The 24,102-nt window shown below is 43.3% G+C and overlaps 2 protein-coding genes across 9 annotated transcripts in view; one reads left to right on the top strand and one right to left on the bottom strand.

Moving 5' to 3' along the window:
* LOC308196993 (uncharacterized protein) overlaps positions 1-19,132 on the bottom strand; it is a 35,436-nt gene extending 16,304 nt beyond the window's left edge. For 2 of the 4 annotated variants that reach the window (XM_080596738.1, XM_080596740.1), the window contains exon 1: positions 8,610-13,485. In XM_080596738.1, coding sequence (XP_080452864.1) covers positions 8,610-8,712 — 103 coding nt within the window. In that variant the 5' untranslated portion in view covers positions 8,713-13,485. Of the gene's footprint in view, positions 1-8,609; positions 13,486-15,788; positions 15,999-19,005 lie in introns of those variants that run through there. The other 2 variants (XR_013952517.1, XM_080596739.1) reach the window with 2 other exon arrangements.
* CHST15 (carbohydrate sulfotransferase 15) overlaps positions 17,913-24,102 on the top strand; it is a 47,099-nt gene continuing 40,909 nt past the window's right edge. Inside the window, exons 1-2 of one of the 5 annotated variants that reach the window (XM_080596734.1) lie at positions 18,402-18,585; positions 23,714-23,772. The gene's annotated coding sequence lies outside the window, so the exon portion shown is untranslated. Of the gene's footprint in view, positions 18,313-18,401; positions 19,180-23,713; positions 23,783-24,102 lie in introns of those variants that run through there. The other 4 variants (XM_080596732.1, XM_080596735.1, XM_080596736.1 and 1 more) reach the window with 4 other exon arrangements.

Raw genomic sequence — 24,102 nt, 5'->3', positions numbered from 1 at the left:
ACTTGAGAGAAAGATGTCGCTGTCGTGTGGCTCCAGCACCAGAACACACCTCTCTGTGTGAAACTTCTGTATTCTGTGTCACCTCAATCCACCACGAGTGTCAAGTTTTACCAGTGATGGAGAATGTGCCTACAGAGGATGGTGAGGAGCAAGTCTAAACGGCAAAGCCATTGATGGGACACAGAAGTGCTTGGATTAGGCACAGGACTCAGATCTCAAACTGGCTTTTATATCCTTACTCATCCTAGTCTATTGTACATGGATAAGAATTTCCACTTCGTACAGACTTTACTTACTGCTCATTTTAACCTGAGAAAAGTTAACTCCTTTAACCTGACAGTTCTTATTTCCCCCAGCTGCAGCTGACATCAGAAAATTATACATGTGAATCGTGGAAGTGATTGTGGGATGAGCCCTGTGTATGCTCTCCTGCTATTGCAGAAATCGGTGACTACCACAGAAAACAAGTTCAAGGACAATAGCTATGAAACCTTCCTTCCTGGCTTCTGGGGAGTGATTGTTTGGGATATCACAGAACTCATGAGTGAGACTGGGTTGCATATGAAATCAAATAAATAGGTGGACATTTTACCTACCATACCTTGTCTTTTAAGATATTTTCTCTTGTAAGTACAGATATCCTGTGGGCTACAGATTTCCTGAGAGCTAGAAATAGTTCTCTCTCTCCCCTCTTTCTCTCCCTGTTTTAGTTTTGACTACAAGAATTTGTAGATAACTCAGGAGTATTTCATCTAGTGTTACAGTGAGCCATAACAGTTTTTTTCCTCTGTTTTTCCTTTTTTTTTTTGTTTTTTTGTTTTCCCTGTAGCTGGACAATAGAGATTTGGAAAAGAACAAAACAAACCAAAACAAAACAAAAACAAACAAGCAAAATAAAACCAAACAAAAACAAAACAACACATCATTACATGCCTACAGACTTTTCTATGCAGGAGGATGCAGTAATGCCAACTCTGCTCATTAAAACATCTATTGATTTATTTAACAGATATACTAAAAGCACTGACTATAACAGAGCATCTACAGATTCCTTGGCAGACAGTGCTCCCAAGCATTTACCTTCCTTGGCACCAGAAGGCATGTTCAGAAACTTCCTATGTTCAAGATTTTATGATCACAAAACCCTCTGCAGATATCTCTAAGAGTGATGAACTGGTTGCATGTATCTGCTGTACAAAAGCATGCTTTTAAATGTAATGGTAAGCTGGAGAACTGTCCAAACCATACACTGCATACTCAGGAGCCCCACTTAGAAGATATTTTTGCTTTATTGGAGATTTCTCCTTGGCCTGCTGATGTGTACAGGAAAGTAGTTCTCCTGCTTGGGAAAATAGGTAGTTCTTTGGCAGTTCACCCTTTGTGTAGCTTTCCAAATTTTAGATTAGAGTGTAACTAAACATTAGCTTGAAATGAAAAGTCTCATCTGGGCTCACACTTCATCAAAAACAAGGAGCTAGTCCAATGGGATTTTTAATTTCAACTCCACCTGTAATTTTATCTGCAAATCTAAAACTCATGAGTAATGAAATGGGAAAATCATAAAATGCCTACAGCTTTTCAAGCTTCAGCCTGTGATTTTCCAGCACCATCTGACTTTTGTTTATTCTCACATCACTTTTCATGAGAGCTACTTGAACCCTCACTCAAAGAATTTCCAGAAGCATCAGAAAAAGCCTTGTGCCTATGAGTGAGGGTTCACATTAAATGAGATACAAGGGCTAGAGCTCTAATGGAAACTTCAAAGTTGAGACACCTCCTACAGATACCACCTCCAACTGGACTTTTCCTGTAGCTTTTGTCCCTCCACCACTTGAATGCAGGCTGCAGCCAACTGGAAATGAAGACTACAGCCAGGTTATATGATAGAGCTATGGCATTTCTCATCATTCTGTATAAAGTTAGTCCTTTTTGGTTAAACGCATTCCCTTCTTGTCTTGGTCATCATCTTTGCAGTTAGCTATGGTATTTTATAACCATGATCATCTAGGGTTTAAGTGAGGCAATAGCTTTTAGAAGGAGAAAGTTTATCTCCTATTGGATCACTGTAAAAGAACAGATAAGCACCCAGGCACGCAAGGCCAAATGTTCAGAAAGGAATTGCTCATTTGAAAGCTTGTCCTTTCTCTCCAGCTTGGTCAATTTGTCTAAGGAAAGTACTTTTCCTTGCCAGACTTGCCTTAGCCACCCCTGAAATGCTACACAGAAGTCAGGGAACAGCAGTTTGGATTCCCTGTCAGGAAGCGCTCATAGACAATTTTTGAAGAGCTGGAATGCCAGCCATAAACATGAATTATCTGTAGGTCTCGTGGACTTGGATGGGAGCTGGTCTGGGTTTTTTGGCTGCAGACGCTCAAGGCCATTCCTTGGCAGTGTTACAGCAAAAATATTTATACAAAGATGAAGCACAACTTTGTCAAAGCATTTGCACAAATTAAAAACTTTGTTTTTCCTTGCTCTTATTTATAATAGTACTCTAAAACAAAACAAAACAAAAACAAACAAACAAAAAAAAAACAAAGCAAAGCCACAACAACCCAAAGTTGTTTTCCCAATGAAGGAATTTTAATTGGTTTTCATGACAGGACTCGGTGACACTGTAGGTCCTTTCTCATGAGCACTGGGCCTGTGTTTCCTTCATCTTTAGACCCAGGGGAAGTAACCTGTTGCAAGTTTTATCAGAGGAAAAGCAGCACTAAAGAGAGGTCAATCCTGAGACCTAGAATACTTCATTGCCTTGCTCTAGCTACTTAGAGAGCTTCCTTTTCATCTCGGTGTTAGTGCAGTCCCTTGTACAATTTTTCAGACCCATGGCTGAAGATACTCCATGGATATATACCAGTGATAAGCTCTTTGGCATCACCCTCTCAGTGGCTAGGTCAACTCACTGAAGATCTTACTCAAATATTTATACAGCTCTGATGGGCAGGATGTGAATATATCCAAGTGTAATTAAGCAGCGCGGTTCTAGTTCAGCCTTTTCACCACTGCAGAAACCTGCTGCAATAGCTATTCATTTAATCTTTCCTTTTGAATATTGAAATAGAAATGCTTTTAAATGCTTAGGCATCACCTCGTGTGAAATGTGGGAATGAGGAGGAAGAGGAAAGAATATTTTCCTCTTATTGAGAATTCTGTACCAGTAGCAAGAAACAGAGGCTTTAATATAGGGAATTTATGCTGAGCAATCTGTCTTAGCTGAGCTGTAGAACAAGCTGTTTTTCACCCATAATATGAAACAAATTCATTTTTGGCTTCAGGCTGCTTCTTGAATGCATGATAATGCAGACAAGGGTTTCTTGAATTTTAACTTCAACTTTAAAAGAAAAAGGAAATGTCTGTATTTAAAATCTGTGGTCACATATGGACCCCGGTAAGGTCTGTTGATGTTGAATACTGTGCTGGCAGCTGCTCAATACCTGGGAGATACACTCTATGCACTGAAGAACAGAAGAATAACAATGAACTGCTAAGTTAACTCTCGTGATTGTGCTAGGTATGAGCACAAGAGAGAGATATTACATAGCTCTCTGAAATGAATGATCTCAAAGATCTCTCACTCTGAGAAATGGATTTGTTTACCTGCATAGACTCATAATGGGTGAAAATAAGATTTTATTTTCAGATGTCTTGGTAGCTGATTAGAGCTATTTAGAAAATAGCAGTTTCATTTTTTAGGCAAATGTTGGAATTCCTTTATTTCTTCTCACTTCAAACTGGAATAAAAAGTTAACATTTGCTGATGCAATAATCATCAAGAAACTGTACTATAGTACTGTAGTAAAAAAAAAAAGAAACAATGAGGCTAACGTCTTATTAAAATAAAATATTGAAAATATTGACAGTTTCATTAGGAAACTAGTAAGTATAGTAAAAATTGATATGCCATCTCAGCTTGCTGCTGCAAAACTGCAGTTCTCCAGGTTCTGCTCCATGCCTGTCTTAGCAAGGGCTGTAATAGCTGCATTACACACAGCTGTGACTGTGTCCTGTAGCTTGCTTTTCTCATGCATTAACAGCATTTTTTAAGAGAATTTTCTGTGAATACTGTTGGGTCTGCTGGTATTTAAAGCCCTTGTGCCACGGTATCCCGTGCAAGAACAAGCTGTTTGGTAGAGCAGGCAGATGTTCCTTGTTTCTGCCCCAGCAGTGTCCGCGGGATATGATACACAGTCAGCTTCATGCTGATGTTCTATTAGAGAAAAAGCATATTTCTGGGAGCCTAGGGTGTCTACTTTCTAATCCTAGCCTCACTCCCTTGTTCAAAATACAGCTCTCTCTGCATTGGCAAGCAAGTGATCTCGCCGCTTAAATTCTGCCTTGCTCTTGCAATGAAGCAGTAGTAGAAATGGTGAGAAACATTAGGGAATAATGTCTGATAAAGACAAGGGTGAAACAGGTCCCAGAAAGCCCATTTTGCTTCAGAGCTCTTTTACGTGAAAAGCTTCATGCATTTGTTCTTGCTGACAGAGTTAGAAATGTATGAGGCTGTCAAAAACAAACTCAGAAGCAATGTTATGTCTGTCACTATGTTGGTGGAGTTTAGATATGACTGAGAAAAAGAATTTGTTTCCTTGGTAGCAGAAAATTGCTTATTTTACAAGGTGCCATGGAGAGTGTTATCTACTTGGGATTTATGGAGTAGAGGCTTTAATAATGCATTTCAGCAGGAAAGGAATATTTGTTTTATGACATACTTTCCAGTGTGGTGGTTGGCTTTTAGACACACTGTGTCTTGAAAATTGATAATGCACATATCAGAGAGCTCGGAAGTCACTTGCCACAAGGGCAGGCAGGATTTGTGGAGCTGGAGCTCAAACTGACTGGGTAGATCCCAAGGCTCAGGGCACCCTGGCTGGCGGACATCCTGGTGGGACAACATCAGAAGTGGAGCATGAGCACAAGCATCAAATGAAATTCATTATTTTGGACAGCGTCTCCTGGTGTGGAAATGCCATTAGCAAGAGCAGTGGTGTTTAAACCATTAAAAGCTATTCCTATATGGTAGTATAGGGATTTGGTCCTGTGGAACATTGCTTGTTGACTTCTGAAAATAATGATGAGATAGCACAAGACTTTGAACCAAATTCAACGAGGATAAGAACAGTGCTGTTGCTGTCATATTAAAGTCAGAGGATTGGAAAACATGATATAATTTACAGTTATTTGGCATGCAGCAGCTCCGTCAGCTGAGTGGAACTGGCACACCAGGCTGGGTAGGGAGGAAGGCACATCGCGTGACAAACAGCTAACAGGAGGATAATATCAAGTAGGTGCCGAGAGTTATTTGTTGCTTAATGAAGAGCCTCTTGAGGTTGAAAATTTACAGTCCTTTCACAGTTCAATTTTGTCAGAGTACAGAATAAAAATAACCATTGACTAGACCGTGGAGATGTTTCAATGCACAGAGGAAGTAGCGCAGACCTTGCAGACCCAAGGCACAAAATTATATTGACAAGGGAGGGCAGACCCAGAGAACGAGCCAGCAAAGGCCAGCTAGGGCATAAAATGGGGGTAGTAATTAGGCCACTAATTAGATTCTTAAGGAAGGAAGGATGCTTTTGAGTAGAAAAAGGAAGAAAAAATTCCCAGCACACATGAAGTTCAGATCAGAAACTGCCGTGACTCCTCCACCCTCCTTGAGGGAAGGGGCCTGGTCAAAAAGTCGGGAACAAAACTGGGTTTTGGTGAGCAAGGGCTATGGATGGAGGTGTTCAAGGCAGGAATTGCCCTTTGCAAGCCAGAATGCAGTGCCATCTTGTAGGTGATCTCAGTGAGGTAAATTACAAACGCTGAGAATGTTCCCTGTGGAAAAACATGTCTCCAGTGAGTTCAAGAAGCTGAATTTATGTCCTACAAATGCCTGAACTTGATTTTCTGAGATGGTTGGAGTCCCTGCAGAATCACATACATTTTTGACCTGTGCTTGGCGTCATCCTGACCCCCCTTCCACTTGGTCAAGTTTATAAATCACACTCATTTCATTACATTTTTTGTTTTCTAGGCTGGGAGTTCAATAGTCTAGTCACACACAAATATAATCCAAATCCTCTCTCCATACCATTTTAGTTCTTATCACAAAAATGGCTCACTCTGAAAAGAACTTTTACAAAAGATTGTTGATTCTGCCAGAATGGATGAAAGCTAAATCTGTAATATGAAGAGAAGAGAGAATTCAAATAGTAAGGAAAAAGTGAAGGCACCTGGGACACAAAATAAACGTGTCATTTTAGCTGTGGCTCTTTCACCTCTGTTTTATTGTGTTCATGTTCTTATTATTTGAAATAACATCTCAGATTTAAAATAAGCATAATACCTGAAATGGCAAAAAGGCCAGAAAAGCTATTCAGAACCTTAAAAGTACAGTTAATATAATTTAGAAAATATTTAGTGGAGCAGTGTTTTCAAGGTACATATGCAAATGGTGTGGATGGCAGTGCTGGAAATGCAGTTATGACCAACCGGTTGGGCTGAGCCTCTCCCTGTGTCTGGGACCATATCATCATGTCCCATATCAAGTGCAGCCTTAGGAGTGTTTACCGTCCCATCTCCTCCCAGCTCTATATCCCACTCACGAGGTGTCACTGGGGACTGCTCGTCTCAGGGCAGGAAGCGGCAGAAAGGAGTATTTTGGTGAACACTTGCCAAAATACCCTCTGTGAACAATGGGAGCAATGATATTATGGACGTCCACTGGAGAGTGGACACAGCCTTCAACTCCACTGAAAAAGGTTCCCTACAGAAAAGTTATGCTCCAAAAAAGTTGAAGACTGGTCAGTGGAGCTTACATCTTCCTGACAATTCAGCTACTTTGGTCAGAGATTGTATCCGAATAATCTAAGATCATATTAAGGCCAATTAGGGCCACTAATACTTGTCCTCATGCTTTTTTTTTTTTTTTTTTCCTAGCATTGGGCCAGAAAAGGGGAGACTTTGAGAGAGAGAGGTGACATCTGGAGCAGCTAATAACCAAGCTGCATCCCCCAGTTGCAGCGTGTGTAAGACGGTGTTGGCTCCAAAAGTTGACCAGAGCTCACCTTTATATCTTGCCTACAGCAGAAAGCACCAGGAGCCGTGGCTCAGCCGGTGGCCAGTTGGAGAGGAAACCAGCCCACCGCGTGACCTGCAGCAGCAGCTGCCGGGCCCGGCGGCAGCCCGGCGGTGGGAAGTCTCCAGCCGTGCCGTGGGGACACGGTGTGCGCTCACTGCTGCGGACAGCCCCGGCGGAAAGGACAGGACAGCTCTTTGTGTTCCTTTGTGTTGGCAACGCCATGCTTTTGTATGGCTGCAGGCTCTGGAGGCTGGGTAAACAGCTGAGCACACAGCTAGCCACTTCTGAAAAAAAAAAAACAAACAGGGATAAACCCAGATTTTGCTGCAAAACTGGAAATGAGGAAGAGGAGCGCCTGATCTTGGCAGGACGTGCCCGGGGCGCTGCTCCAGCCGTGGGTGGAAGTCCCCATCGCAGGCAGCCCAGTGCGAGCAGGAAGCATCCTGCTGCAGCCCCGGAGGAAGCCCTCGCTATGACAACAGGAAACGGCTGACAAACATGAAATGTTGGAGAGGAAAGCAAATATTGCAACTCGGGACGGAAATGGCGATATTTCAATCAATGTTGTCACATCAGCTACGGATCGTTGTTGTTTCCTTGAAAGAAGTGGAAGATGGAGAGGAGCAGAGAGTTTTATCTTGCAGCACAACTCCTGCCTTCAAGAAATGTGCACAGAGTGCAGAGCGAGTTCGCAATGCCCTGGTGACTGCAGAGTGCCCCGCGAAGTTCAGCGTCAATACTTCTCTGCTACTTGCAGGTCGTAATTGACAGTGGCAGTTTAATTAAACAAAAACAGCAAGGCACTTTCTTGCTAAAAGGGCAGACCATAATCATTTTCTAGAAATGGACTCCTCAAGCTCTCGCTGAGGATAAACAATTGCAGCACTTGCAAATTCTGCTAAGTGAGTTCAAGCCTTCATTGTTATCTTGCCTTTTTTATACTGCAAAATTGTTGGGAGGAATAAAAAGATTCAGGAATATTTATTACTCTTCCTAAGGGATTCATTGCATTCTACTTTGCAGTGCTTTGTCATATTACCAGTTGTCACTGTACACACATTTAATAAATACTTAGTGTTATAAAGATAACACTCTTATCACTTTAATGACTTTGCACTGGTGCAAATGAAAATGAATATTAATAAAGTTAGCAGTAACCATGGTACAGTAAAAAAATGGTTATTTTCTTTTACAGTTCAGCGTAGTCTGTTTTACTAAAAATATCTACTCAGCCCCAATTCTTCCCCGAGGTGGTTCTGCTGCCTATCAGCACTGCCGTGACTGAATGAAGACACCATATGTGCATTTCTCTGCCAGCAGGTATACAGGTCTTTGGGGGTTCTGCAGGAATCCCAGCATACGGGTCAGACTGACATTTCTTTTTCGATCCAGAAGAGAAATAGCAATGGTGCTACAGCAGCCAACGGTGCTACGGCAGCCTTTCTAGACAGTTCTGCATTGTCTCATCCTAGCAGCTTTCCATATCCTTTCTGATCGTTCTTCCCTACCGTTTGTATGCCAGCAGAGCTGCCTTACCTACCTGAGCTGCTGCCAGGACGTGCCAGGGCAGCTTCACCACGGCTTGGCCAGGGCTGCACACGATTTCGGTCTTGCACTGTAAGATAAAGCAAAGCCGGGATCATGTCTGGGGACAGCCCCACGCCCAGGGAGCCGCGAGCTTCCAGGAAGGCTCAGACATCCTGTCTGTGGGTGATCTGCGAGGGCGCAGCCGGTTCAGGCGGCGTGGGATGTTCCCGACTGGTCGCACGTCTCCGGCCCAGCTGCACAAGGCACGAGCAGTTGGTCTGGCATGGCCCAGAGGCACTGGGCTGGCTCTAAAGGGTCTGTTCATTTGATCTCTGTTACTGCAGGAGACATATCTATGGTTTTTAGAGCTCTCCTTGCTTGGTATGAATCACTGGAAGTTGTGGACAAGGGGAAAAAATCCTGCAGTTGCAACCTACCAGAAAAGAAATCTTTGTGGAAGCAAATGCATTGTAGTATTCATTTATTAAATGAGTCAAACGAAAGTTTGCTCCCTCTTACATTAGGTCATTTCACTCTTATTTTTATTTTTTAATAGTCACCACCAAATGATCAAATATAGAGATTTTTCCATCCCTGTACATTTCCCAAACATTTTTCTTTGTTCATATGAAGGTTGAATTTGAGATTGAGAGCACATGGAGCTGAGAACCAAATCTTATTGCATGTTTTTTCTCCAGTATACTTTGTGCTGACCTAAAAACAGCTATAGAAGCAATTAATACCAAGTAGTAGTATCTTCCACAACAGAGAGAATAATCTATTCTGAACAAAGAGCTCTCAAACACATGGTGCTTTATTAGTCTAAAATGAGAGTTAAGCCGAAGTGCTGAAAGTGCAGTCAGAAGAAATAAAGATATTGCAAGATTTCAAATACTAAGCATGAATATCTTAAATTCAAAAACCAAAAGCTTATGTAAGTTTAAGCCTTGAGATTTTTACGTCTACAAAATCTGATAATTTTAAAGTTATTGTCCTTACTACACAGAACTCTCACATTGCTCATTTGCTTTTATGGTTGGTGGACATTTTTACACACTAAGGCATAAATTTAATAGAATAAACAGTAGTGTAAAATACTACAGATAGCAACTGTACAGCAGACAAGCACTGGATCTTATAGTGAACTTAAATTTAGGGTCTCCTGGTTGAACAGATGGCAAATGTCAAGCCTGATGTTGCATTAATGTAGCTCTCTTCAGTGCAGTCTTTTGATGGAAGGAAGCTTGAGGTCAAATTCACAGAAAATCTGCATTAACTGCACCAGTACATTATCCAAAACACTCACTGTGATGATAATACCTTGACAAAGACTATATTCATGTGGATATGCAAGTCATCTCAGATATATGGGCTTGGCTTTCCAGTTTGGTGAAGATACCTGGGATTTACAATGGGATGGAGACCATCAGCAAACCGCTGGTGGCAGAAGTTATGAGAGATTCAAAATGAAGGAGAATTGATTCAATCCGATAGCCTAGAATAATATATTTCTCTATTTTTGACTCGTAGATATAAAGAATTTAGTAAGAAAATGTGGTGTATCATTGTGGGATCTTGTGCTAATTCAATGACCTCTGAAGCACTTAATGAATAGTGCAGGAGTTTGACCTAGCTCTAAACATAGCCCTGTTTTCTGCACCATTATGACAGTGTTACTAGCCTTGGGTATAAAGGAAATGTAGTTGTATTTTACAGGACAATGTAGATTCCAGAATGTTCGTTCACCTCTCTACATTGGCATTACTAATCTGTCTTTCTGCACCACTCTGATTTACCACAGTCCATAAAATGCACACTAAGACCTCTCACTACTATTTATGTCACTGTCATTTTTCTTTATTTTGTCCTGCTGTTATGCTTTCAAGCAGTCAGAAGCTGGCAGCCACTGTCTTAAGGATAAAAATGAATTGACTAAATTAATAATGGCCACGGGGTACTGAGACAACCAGAGGTGTGGAGAAAGGTGGCCAGGTTCCCAAACAGTGTTATTAAATATAGCAATATAACCTTGGTGAGTCAATACAACATCAATTGCCCACAACTAACACAATAATTTTACCATCCAGAAACACTCCAGGGAAATAAACATATCTCAAGATTGCCAGGAAAGCCAAATCATTAATGAACAGAATGATGATGAAATGCAGAAAGTCTTGGTTCTTGAGCAAAGCACATTAGTTTCGGGGACATGAAGCTCATTTGTAATGTGAATTTAATTCATATAATCAACACAAAGACTCTGAACAGCAAAGAGGAGATTTTCTGAAATGAAGATTGATTTCTTTGCCAGTACTTTTATGTGAAACACACTCACAAATTGTATTTCCGTGGCCAGGAGTGGATATTTAGACGCCTAAATATCCATTTGTATATACCAATGGGCAGTTTGCCTCTGCAACTAGAAGAATAGCAGCAGAGCTGCAGGTTTTCCAAGTCTGAGTTCCCCAGTGGTACTTCTCAACTCTCACTTTGAGGAGAACTGGCTCGCTGTGCTTTTCTGCCCTCAGTACTTCTGGATAAGATTCAGAGGACACTGAAGTGCTCCATAGCACTGGTCCTAGCTCTTTGTACAGGGGTGAGACTGTCCCTCGGTCTCATCTGCTGTGTAGTTATGCTTGCCATTAATATTTCACTTCTCACTAGAAGTTCTCAAAGCTCTTTTCAAACCTAATTAAGGTTCACGTTACGTTTAAGAATGAGGCAGATATCCTTATGACAGGAAAAGTGAGGACAAGAGAAATGAAGTGACTTATTCAATATCACACAGTTGTAGTCCTGAGACTGAAACACAAAGATCTCGATTCTTGTTAGTTTGCTCTAACCACTAATGAATAATAATGACTGACCATATTGAAAATTAATAGCGCTTTCACCGTGCTTAGCACGTTTAAAGTGCTGTTGAAATACTAATTCATTCACCCTCGCTGATCACTGGGGGTTATGCAAGACTTTCTTCCTGCAACTTGATCAGCTTTGCACTCGTGGAAAACCACTGAGTTAATCAGATTGCTCACCAGTGGAAAGCAGAGCATGGAGAGGATTGCAGGATGAGGAATGAGAGAGGATGCTCACACTGTCTGGCTTTGTGTGTAAAACTGAAGTGTCTGATGTAGGGGTGCTTGAGCTGAGAACTTGTCTCCCTTACCATCAGCAGAGAGAAGCAGGCTCCATTAGAAGGCATTCAAAGCATCTGAGTTAGAAGCTATTTCTCTGTGCTGAGCCTCTGGAGAGCCTAACATTAGAGGTCTCAAGCTAGACATGTGAATCCTCTCCCTTAAGTGCTTATTATTATTCCCATTTTGCAGGTGGGTGAACTGGAAAAGACAGGACTGTGCTAAATTAGGTGAGCTGCCTGCAGAGGAAAGGCTCCCTCCCTGTTCCCCCCCCCCCCCCCCCCCCCCCCGAAAAACCCCTGGAAGTGTGTATGCGAAAAGGAATGCAAATATGAATAAATCTCTGGAGAATATGTTTAGGCTGTAAAATACAGAGACAGCATCAAGATATCTGAAAGTGCTCTTAGAATATACGGTGAGTCATGGGCACGGCACTGTGTATTAAATGGTCAACACTTATTCAACAAAAGTAATTTCTCATGCGAGACCACAGGAGTCACAGAAATTGGCTTTGCACCAAAGTGCCTGATTCAGCAAGATATTACCAGTCTGCAGAAGCTCTGCTGCTGTGTTTCAGCTTTTAGGCACTGGGAGACAAGAAGTAACCAGTGTGAGGAGAGACCAAGAGACTCCTTACAGATTTGAGCATGGCGGTGTTTTAACTATGTGAATAGAAACTTATCGCTGAAAAATATGTAATAAGAATAGATAATATATGTATGAAATTCAGCCCTCCCATGCTATTTCTTTAGCTTTTATGAGGCAGATTGAATTTTACTTCTCTGTCTTCTGCTACCTCTACCATTCCTCTTGAAGTCAGAATTCAGTTGCAACTATGGCAGACGTTAAAAATGATAACATAAGAAAGTGTTTACCAGTTCTACCACTGCAGGTGTACTGGAGGAATGACTACAAATTGAAATGACTCCATAACAAAGCCTGACAAAGGGTAAAAAAAAAAAAAAAAAAAAGGAATATTCATTTTTTTCTCTGAAATTAACATGAAGAATAGCACTTGAAGAAAACATTTATCAGTATGTCAGCAAGGCAGCAAGGAGGTATGTGATTTATCCTTGTAATAATGGTTTTTGTAACTTAGAAGGTAAAGAGTTGATCCAGCTTGTTATTTTTCATATGACATCTAGGAAGTTAAACGACTTTATTTGTGTTTCTAAAATGAAAGCTAATCTAGCATAAGTGTGCCTGGCAATGCATCACCCCACAGCTGGACAGGGTCAGGGCCCATCGTCTGGTCCTGAGGGAAGGAAGCCTGGCAAGAGCCTTCATTGCACAACTAAACTCTCTTCTCCTAAAAGAGGGCTGATCTCATGTGTTGACCTCATCAGTGACTTCGTGCCTATGGGAAGAGCCCCTGACCACGCTATTCCCTGAAGCGGGCACCCTCAGGGAATGCTAGCTGCCCGAGGCTAAAAGCAGAGCCTGCAAAAGCTTGAGTGCAAGTCTGGCTTCAGATTTTGGCCCCTCTACCCTCAGAGTGGCCAGGTAACAACTCCTCACCAGGTCAGAAGGACCCCTGGAGAACCCCTTGGATCCTCTCTTATACAGGTATGGGGTTTTCTCCTCATAAGTAGGATTTCTGTTGCAGCAAAAGGCCAATCCATACAGAGAACATTCACCCCATGTACTTTACATTAACAAACCAGCATTGGTAATTCAAATATTTACACATTATGGCTAAAAGAAACAGCCCTTCCCTTCCCTTCCCTTCCCTTCCCTTCCCTTCCCTTCCCTTCCCTTCCCTTCCCTTCCCTTCCCTTCCCTTCCCTTCCCTTCCCTTCCCTTCCCTTCCCTTCCCTTCCCTTCCCTTCCCTTCCCTTCCCTTCCCTTCCCTTCCCTTCCCTTCCCTTCCCTTCCCTTCCCTTCCCTTCCCTTCCCTTCCCTTCCCTTCCCTTCCCTTCCCTTCCCTTCCCTTCCCTTCCCTTCCCTTCCCTTCCCTTCCCTTCCCTTCCCTTCCCTTCCCTTCCCTTCCCTTCCCTTCCCTTCCCTTCCCTTCCCTTCCCTTCCCTTCCCTTCCCTTCCCTGTGCTTGTTATGAACACATTCTTGATCAAATTTTGAATGCTTCTTTTTGAATTTAAAAGCTAAAGGAAGAAGAATAAATGACATGAAAAGAGAAACCCTGGGCAGGGGAGTGCACACAAAATGTCCCAGTGACCTACAATTCCTTACCACAGGCACAGTGGTGAAATATGTGACCATACAGCATATATCTGGAGAGTGACATTTTAAATGTATGACACAGAGGGGTAAAGATGGCTCAGTAGCAGAAATTAAACACCTCCAAGGGCAACACTCTTCCCTCCTCCTTCACAGGAGCAGAGCTGCCATTAACTTCAGAGGCAGCAGTGTGTGCTTTGAACCAGGAGCTACATGCAACTGGTGCCAGAGAAGCCACCGGAGAGTTTTAGCGGAGATCTGTGGCATCTTGGAGCATCTTTCCCTATTTAGTCTGCCTTAACCACCCAAACTCCTTCTATAATCAAAGCTCATGATGTGTTACAGATTGCCAAAGACTTTTTTTCTGCATTAATACAAATAATTCAAATAAGAAACTGAACTAACCTAACGCCAAGCCCCTTGGTTGCTGGCTCACATAGTTGTTCCACAGCTGCAAAGAGCCCTTGGTTGGTGTCAAGAGTTATTGGAGGAGCAGTGTGAAACCCCCTGGCCATCAGCACATGTGAGCTATTTCTGCTGCCAATCTGAACCCATCTTCATGTGTCTTCTAAATCATAACCCCTCATTCAGATTCCTTTAGGGAATCGCAGAGCTGTACATGCACCAGGCTGAAAAGCGTTGCCTGCCCTAGGAGTTAAACACACGTATTTCCAAAAGCAGCAGGCTTCAATCGGCTCCGAGCCTTCTTGTTGCATGTGGTGCCACGAAAGCATTATGGTAATTCTGAGCACTGAACCATTTAAAATCTATTTTAATTGATTCCTGGCTATTTTGTGATTCCAGCATATTGTTAAATGGGTGGTAGATAAAAGTAGCAGGAGGTAACATCTTCTTTTGTATTGCTGCAGGGAGATCATGCCTAAAATACAGCATTAAATTCTGGGTACCTCATTGCCAGAGAGATGCAGACAAATTGGAAGGAATTCATAGAAGAGCAATAAAAATGATTAAGGGTCTGAAGAGACTGAGTTATGAGTGAAGATTAAAGGGACTTAATATGTATCACTTGGCTAAACGATGACTAAGAGGGAAATGATACCCTTCAACAAGTACTTGGAGGGCATAAATATCACAAATAAAAAGGAATAATTTAGGGTGCTGAAGGACATACAACTTGGGATAAAAGGATGGTGTTAGGCAAAGGGAAACTGGCTCTGAGTACACATCATTAAATCTAACAGACCATTTGTGGGGAAACGAATCCTGACACATTTATCTAATCCTGTTTCAGTATCAATTATTGCCTGTTCTTGGAAAAATCCTGTTGTCTTCAATTAAAGACTGAGAAAGGACTCCCAGATGCAATCCAGGGATTTATGAGCCAAGAAGCAGTGGCAAATTGGGAAAAGTGCAAGAAAAAAAATATTTGGAGTATTTGAAGGTTGATATACCCTTTCCCCAGCACCAAAGGATGTATAAAGACATGAAATCAGTGATCTGAATTTTAAGAATGTGTCTGTTGCCAGGATACCACGGGGAAAATAAAAGTAATAATGCATTTCTTTACAACGTACACATTCCATTAATTCCAGCGAGAACTGTACCAACACTTTAATGGGAAAACAGTCCATGAAGAAGAATAAATCTTTCTCTAATTTTCTCATAGCACCAACTTAGAGCTCTGAACCCGGCCTCAGAGCTGGAAGAAGTGCTGAAATGGTCTCCACAAGCCTGACAGCGCTGCAGCCCTAACCCCAGTCCGTCTTAGAAAGCAGCCGTGCATTCAACAGGATTGAATGTCTGCGTGAAATTAGGTTTTGCCGTGCCTGTGCCCAGCAAAGCGGATCAGCAGCATAGCAGTGTAATGCCTAAAACTGCTACACACGCCGTATAGAGCACCTTGTGGTTTTTTGGACTTACTGCATGGAAACTCCCCAGCACCATTCAGAGGTCCCCACGCAGGACATGATTTTGCTCCCAGCTCCAGCTCCCCCTTTGCTTCCCTGTGCTGAACCTGCTGCCTCGGCGGGACTCGGCTTTTCCGTTTGCTCCTCGCAGCTCACAGCACAAGGGGGACGGAAGCTCTTCGGGGACGTTATTCGCTTTTCCTGTCATAACCCACATCAGGTTCTGGTGAGATAAGAATTTAATGTGAGGGCATGAGTTTATGCTGGTACCCTGCGGAAAAATCCCTTGAGAAAGCCTTTGGAAAGCTGGGCCTGGGGATGGGAGGTCGTGGGAAAAGAACACCCCAAAAGCCGCAGGAGTGGGAAGCAAAAGTCTCCAGGGTTGTTGTGGGGAATGGACTTCTTCCTCCAGTGTTTGAGGGTGGGAGAGAGCAAGCGCCAAGCAGACACATCAGCATTCCTGCCCTCTTTGTGAGAATAGCCTAAAGATGCTGATGCTGTAGCAGGCACACAGAGGAAGAGCAGTCCATTTCCCCGGATTAGCATCCCATTACAGCTGTGCTCTGAGGACACAATCTGATTTGTTTATCCCAGAGTTAACTCTGGCTGTAAATGTGCAGTTCTGCTCCTGTCAAACCCAGCCACCAGACCTCTTCACCAGGGGTCTGCCCCTAACTGTTATCAGTAGCAATGAGGTAGGAATCTCCCGCATTAAAAAATCACCTTTTATATTCATGCATCTGTGCTCCCAGGTTTCTTTTTTCTTTCTTTCTTTCTTTTTTTTTTTTTTTTTCCCCACTTGATGACTTGATAAGCCTGCTCAGAGCTTACAAATATGTTCAAACATGTTTTAAAAGCGAGATGATCCTTTCATGCACAGTGAGCATGGCAAGCAAGAGGAATCGTATCTACAGAGGTGGGGGTCAGGAGCTTTTGTTTTCTGAAAGCCAATATAGTCAGGGACAGTTTTCCTATGATTTCTCTGTTTAATCTCTTCATTTCTTCCCTCTTTAAACATCTTGAATCATGAGAATTAAAGCCCAACCTTAGTTTTAAAGATTATTTATTTTGACTGCTCTTTTTTCTGACTATAATTGTCCGCGATAACACAATTCATTGCTGGAGAGTGATTTAATATGTCAAAACATTTTGGATTTCCCTCCCCATCTCACTGGGTAATGTTGAAGATAGTCCGCAAGTGCCCATGAGATGGGTAGACAGAAACTTTATGGACTGTCTGGAAGCTACTGCTTGTGGATACTGCATGAAGATATTTGCTCCAGCTGATGGTTGGTGGGGAGCTGGGTGAGCAGATCATTCCCCAGGGAATGAAGATCTTGTTTTCATGACAGTTTCTTTGATTTTTTTCTTAAATATATAGAAAGGAAGGAAGGGAGTGCAGAAATGTGGCTAAGCGTAATTGCTATTCAGAGCATCCCATGAGGCCTAAAAAGGCTTTGGAGGGCAGCATATTTAACCCGGAGCAGAAACACTGAATATGTGTGAATATTTCAGAAGTCCCAGGTTTTACCCAGTCAGCTGTTTTATTCCGAGAGGATTTTAAGGTGAGAAATTGGTGAGACTCATATATGACCTTAGCTGAGGCTCTCTGATCCATCCAGAGCTCACATATACCACGAAGTAGGAAACTTGTGGATGTGTGTTTTTAAGTCAGTCTCTTAGTTATCTGTATGTGATCTTACAGGTGTATTTGAATTCTGTTTGGCTCCCAGTCACAGCTGTAGTTTGGGAGCTGTTTTGCAGTCTACTTTTAAGTTATATATGGTTTCACTTCAAAGGGGATTCCTGTGATTTTTTTTTTTCTTTGAGATGTTTCTGACTGCTATAACCAAAGTTGGATTTAGGAATGGAAAATCTCCTAAAACCCATCATTTTCATACTTAGCTCATGCTTCGTTACCTCGACACGTTAGCAATGAAGTCGCTGAGCACTACCCATGCGGTTGGAAACCCGACAGTGGCTTCCCTTAGTGGTAGGAGAGGGGTACGGAGAGCTTTCCACCTGCGGTGTGCTAACACCCAGACCTTGGCCAGGGCAGGCACAGCTGCACAACTTCAGATAAGGCGAGCCCTGCGAGCGTGGCACGCGGCCCTGCCGTGACACCGCACGCTGAGCGCCGCAGGAGCGTGCAGACGTTGTGTGGACGGTTTCACGAGCAGGCTGCACGTTCAGATAAACACATCTATTTATGTCTACACGCTGGGGTCCCCTTGACGGAGGATGAACCGTGCGCTTTCGGAGCACTGGGTTTTGCCTTCCCAGCCAGCGTTTGTGCTGTTTGTGCTGACACAAACCCGAAGCGGGGCTGCGGGACCCGCTCGGGATCCTCGGCTCTCCCTCCTCCTGCCCCCACTCGGCGACTGGGGCCGCCGCCTTCCTCCGGCCCCGTCCCGGTGGGACAGCCGGGATCCCCGCAGCATCCCTCGGGAGAGGCCTTGCCGGGAGCTCCCAGCGAGCCGAGGCTGCAGCCGATGCGGGGGCGATGCCCGGCGGGACCCGGAGCCGGCTGGGTGCGGGTGTGTGCGGTGTGTACGGGTGTGTGCCGTGTTTCTGGGGGTGTGTGCGCTGGGGGCACAGCGGGAGCCCCCCCCCACCCCAGCGGAGCCGAGCACGCCTCCTCCCGGGCTGCGCAGCGCGGCCGGGGAGCGGCGCGGGGCTGCTCCCTCCCTCCCTTCCCCTTCCTCCCCTTCCTCCTCCTCCTCCTCCTCCTCCTCCTTCCCCCCGCAGGGGCGCGGATGGGAGGACGAGCAGAGCGGCGGGCGCGCCTCCCGGCGCGGTGCGGAGCCGAGGTAAGGCTGAGCCAGGCGGAGCCGGCTCTGGGGGGGCTCCCGAGCCGCCCGCTCCCCAAGTTTGGAGGCGGCGGCACTTTGCGGGAAGTTGGGCGGCACCGCGGGGCTTCCACGGGGACACCTCGGGCTGCCCCGCTTTGCTCCGAGGGGAAGGCTGGCGAGCCCCCATCCTCCCGGGTTTTTTTTTTGGGGGGGGGGGGACGAGGGGCTGCACCCCCGGGGCTCGGCCGGTGGGGAGAGGTGTCCCCCCTGAGCGTGTCCCCGCGGTGACAAAGAAAGAGCCGCTCGCTGTCACCCCGCAGGGAGCTGCGCCCTGGAGAGGGAGCAGGCGCCCGGCGAGCGGCTCCTCCGGGCAGCTGCGCCCAATTCCCGCACCGCATCCTCCCTAGAATTAAGCCCCGGAGGGATGTCGCCACTCACCGCTGCTTATTATTCGGTGAAAAGGGGGTATTTCTTCAATGCGAGCCGTTGGCCGGTAAAAATAGCTTCGTGGCATGCGTTTGCTGAGAATGCAGTCAAGGTTCAGTGGCGGGTTGTTATGGTTAGGCTCTTAAGCAACAGTCCCCTCTCTGAACTTTGGTGGTGTCGTACATGGTGAGTTGGTGGCTTTTTGTTGTTGTTGTTTCTTCCTGTGCTGCTTCATTGTGATACTACAGCCGTACCCTGCGGTGAAGCCTCTTACTTGGTCACAGCCAGGTTTGCAGGTTAGACGGGGATAGATGGCAACCTTGCTAGGGTGCTGCATCTCAACACCCACCAAACTTTCCGATATGGAAATGTATTTCTGTCTTATTCCATGGTTTTGGGCCTAAGGACGTCTTTATATTGATTTGCTTGCATATGACATAAGAAAGGTTTCGTTTTTTGAATTGCGTTAGCCAGAAAAAAACACCCAGAAAACATTCACATCTGAAGAACAAACATGTGCCTTTTGTGTTTGGTGATCGAGGAAAGAGCAGAGCAGTCAGCTGAGCAGATTACAGGTTAAACCCCAAAGTTTGCTGGAGCTAGTCATGAAGGGTAAATATCTTTAAGGTTTGAATGAAAATTGCATGCGCTCATTTGTGTAAACAAATGCTTTATTGAACAGCATCGTACTTGATACTAACTGGGGACTACTAGGTCTCTGGCAAAAAGGAAGCTTATCTTAATGAGAGGTCACAGCATCTATAGGTTTTATATATATTCTATAGGATTTATACATATAAACTTATTTATGCTATTATATAAAGTGATGTAAGTATTTGATTTATAAAGAAACACACACACACACACTATATATATATACATACTCATAAACAGTAAATAGTAATGGAATAAATATCTTAAGGTTTTCTTTGTCACTGATCAAAATGTTGTCACATATCTCTTGGCCTGAGAGCTTCTCTGCTGCTGGTGCCATTTCACTCTTGGGCATTGAGTCAAAGTATTCATCTGGCTCTTCACATGCCAAAAGGAAGAAAATCAATTTGAATGCAGAAACTACTTCTATGAAGATTTAGTAGTGAAACTAATCTTTTTCTTATTTTTTTTCTTTTAAATGGCATTTATATCCTATGTCTGTAAGTGCAGTCAACATGCAGTTCTGAAATCACTAACAAAATAGTTTCGTGGTTCAAATTTTGTAACAGGAAGCCTAATCCCAAATTCAGAGTGCTTTATTTGAGGGTTTGGAACAGGAACATGATGAAACAGCGGAGATTTGCATGACAAAACACTTAATTCCACTAATGCAGTGGAAGACAGTAATGGATTTTATCTTCTTTGCTAAACAAAAAGTAGTTATCTGGAAACTACAAATGAGCAGGTTGAAGCAGACTCTCATATTTGGGTTATTTCATGTAGTTGAAGTGGAAGGTTAAGTTATATAATCCACTAGCAGTATTAGTAAGGATGGGATTATAAAGGCATAATCAAAGAGAGGTAAATGAGATACTGCTTATATTTTAACACTATATTAACAGCACAGCCATTGTGGTATTTGTGTCCAGAAGTAGCATAAGTTTGGAGTTGACTTATTTCTTACTTTTTTTTTTTTTTAATACAAAATATTGCTATATAGTTACTGTCTAGAATTGATGTATTTGTTAGAAGCAGACTGGTAACTATAAAATTAAAATAGTCTGAAATACACAGCAAATTTTTATGGTGAGAAAAACAATGAAAGTAGTTAGAAATCAGAGACCCTCTGGACAAATTAAATACACTTGTGCAAAAATAATCATGAACTGTGATGAAGAATTTTAATAATAGAGATTGACAAGTCATTCTTTTGCTATTTGTCCTCTGAGTGTGAGCGAGCACCTCATAACAGTCTTGAAACTTGAAGTGTCACCGAGAGTGTTTTTTTCTTTTTGTGGCCTGATAACATGCAACCCATGGCAGAAGCTCTATGAGAACTGGGACTTTCAGTGGACAGAGATGATGTTTGTAGCCCAGGTGATTTCAGTGGGCATTGGATGTGTTCTTAAACATGGACTGTGTACTAAAATCTTTAAGTGTTTATTTATACTTAAGGTCAAGTTGCTAGGTGGTTGACAGCAAACTTCCAAAGTTCACGGGGCTATTGTTAAACATGATGCTACACCTCCCGCCACCCAATAGGGATCTTTTTCTCAAAATTCCTCTGCTGCCTGGCAAGGGGATCCTTCACGTTATTAAATACTTTTCCACTGCTGAGTACTTCCCCACATGCTCAAAGGAGCAAAATTTTAAGAAACTGTAGCTCAGCATTGTGTTACTCTTACATTTGGTGTTCTAAAAGTTGTTCAGATGCTTTCTCTAGAGACAAACAAGCAGCAGCAGGCTGATCTTGCCTAAATTACAACAATTTAGGAAGTTGGAACATCCAGCTGTGCTCTTTCAGTACAGATACATCATTCAGGTGAAGAGAGACATGACTTAAATAGGTACCAATATACTCCCTCTGTCTCCGAAGTTTTAACTACTCTTGCAGTTACTATGTCCTTAAATGCTGTGTATCCTGCCATTGGAAACTGCAAGGAGATGTGCTGTTAAATCATTCAGTGCTGCTCTGGAAACTCAGGTGATGTGAATTGCTCTGTTTCCAACATCCTGGAGAGTTTTTAGGAGCCTCCCCTGGTTTGAGCTGAGCTCCTTAATTGCTTTCTTGAGTCTTCAGCTCCTCCCTTGCCCCACCTATTTTTCTCCTTACCTTGCACAGGGAGGGATAACTGAGTTTCCACCACGCTCCTTGGCTGGACTTATTTGGCTCAGCTGGAAGAACCCAACGTGCGGTGGAAAAACAAGGTAGATTTCCAATAAGAGAGCATTTTTTTTAGTGCTTTTCCCCACAAATTAGTTTTTCTTATTTATTTATGTTTCTAGCTGAAGGCACTGTTTTTCTTACTGAAGAACTGCGGAGCCAGATTTGAGTCTAAATACAGCTATTCACATGAGGGGATGGGATCTGTGAGCTCCTACAAGCTCTTATCTCAGAGCAGCCTGAATTACACTGATCTTTCCACTTTTACTGAAATTTCACTAAAATAGACTGGCTATGTATAGCATTGTTGACCCACTCTCTTAAAGATAGGTTGGGCTGTATGTGTATCTAACAGAAAGTGTGTTGTACAGTCGGTCACACTGGCTGTTTGTCTGTACGTCCTTTTCATTTGTGCTTCCCTGTCCGAAGGACGTGATTACAATTCTGCCCCGGTTGCTCGATTTGGTTTTTACATGCGAGGGAGACAGGAAAGCTACCGAGGAGCTGGAGTGCAGCAGACGCGCTGCAAAGGGAGCTCTGTAATCCTTTGATTACACAGCTGTGCCCGACATGCCACTAAACAGCACTTTAGGGGCAAGCAGTTAATGTAGCTTTTCCATGGAATATTTATTAATTTATGTTACACCTGGCTTCCAGCAGCTGTTGGACGTGGCTTGCAAGCACTGGTTTTAAGGATCGTGGAACCCTCCCTAAGAGGATGTAACCAGGTGAAGTGCTTGATGCCTAGCGAGAAGAAACAAAATAAACCCAAGTCCAGTTGGGTAGCGGTGGCTGATGGCAATGATGGGGCAGCTGTGGCTGTGATGAGAGACGAGATGTGATGGTGGATGTGAACAGGAGCCCGTGTCAGGCTCTGGCTGAATGACCTCTCTGTGTCCTCCCATGGCAGAGCACTGAGGTCATGGACTTGCCAACGCCAACCCACTGCCCTGCTGCTTCCCATTCCCAGATCCAGCTTCTCAGTGTTCCCACAGTGGCTTGAACTACCTGAAATGCATGCGCTCCAAGTTTCTGAAGTGGCGAGCCTGCTGGTTTCCTAGTGAGCTTGCCAGAACTCAGGTAGTACCCATAAGCTAACCCAGCTCCAGAGGTGTTTTTGGAGCTCCTGCTGCAGCAGCCCTTCCTCGCTTGGGCTCCAGAAAGTGACTAAGGCCACCACAGTGCTACAGAGCGTGGGAGGAACTTGGCTGCCAAGGTGCCTGCTCCCTTTGTAATAGGTTTCCTTTTAAATGAAGTCACTCATGTGATGAAATGTGGTTTTGGGTAGTAGGGAAATGACAAAGGCCTTGGAATTTCACCCTAAGATGGAAGGGAAAGATAGAAAGGCATCATATCTAATAGGATGGCCACAGTTTCATTAAAAACAAGGCCCTTGCCCTTCCCCAGGCTGAAATTGCTCCACAGAGATTGCTTTTGGCAGGCCTGATCCTAGTGCAGCTTTGGGCTTTCAATCCAACCCCTACAAGCAATCTAAAATGCAGGAGCCAGTGCATGTCCTAGATTACAGACCCCTGAACTGTGCATTTTGAGTGTAATTCCTGCTGTTTTTTTTATACAGCAGTAAGTCCATTTTGAGGCTTTACTTGATAGGATTGAAGAATGGGTAGTACTGAATCATGAGATCCCTAAAATTTAGTTATAAATGTTCTTTTTTATACCAAGAACTACTAAATTCACACTTTTTAATTTATAACTTAATGTGCTATTATTTAGACTCATCAAATATGCATGTCACTTTATATATACTTGTGTTTTATGATGCCAACTTTATATCTAGGGTAGCTGTTCCTTACTGTGAGGTGCACAGTGTACAAAACAGATCTGTACTTAAATAGCAAAATATTAAAACTGACTGCTTTTCATTTGCTTCATGTCTTCCAGGATGGAGAAATGTGCTTCATAAGGAGATATTTTTCCTGTATAAAACATCAGTGTTCAGTGTGGGTGAAGGTACCTTGCTATCTTACCATAAAATTAGAAAAGCTGATGAGATTGAAAAAGACTTCTGCATTATTATTTTTTAGTATGAATGCAAGCAAAGCTTAAATCTGCCTAGTTTAAGTCGGGCATGTCAACTTCTCATGGAATATCAGGAAGTGCTTTCCTTTCATATAATGGCAGTCATAGTTCTACAAATGGCTTTTAACTGGGAAGAACTGTGATATCAAACAAAAAGAGAAAAGAAAAAATGAAAGGTTTCTAGAAGTACGAAGAAAACAGAATAAGACTGCTTTGAAAAATGGCAAACTTCTGTAAGATACATAGAAAAA

The sequence above is a fragment of the Anser brachyrhynchus genome, assembly GCF_964034855.1.
Source record: "Anser brachyrhynchus genome assembly, chromosome: 6".
Lineage (NCBI taxonomy): Eukaryota > Metazoa > Chordata > Aves > Anseriformes > Anatidae > Anser > Anser brachyrhynchus.
This window is presented reverse-complemented; position numbering and strand designations above follow the sequence as displayed.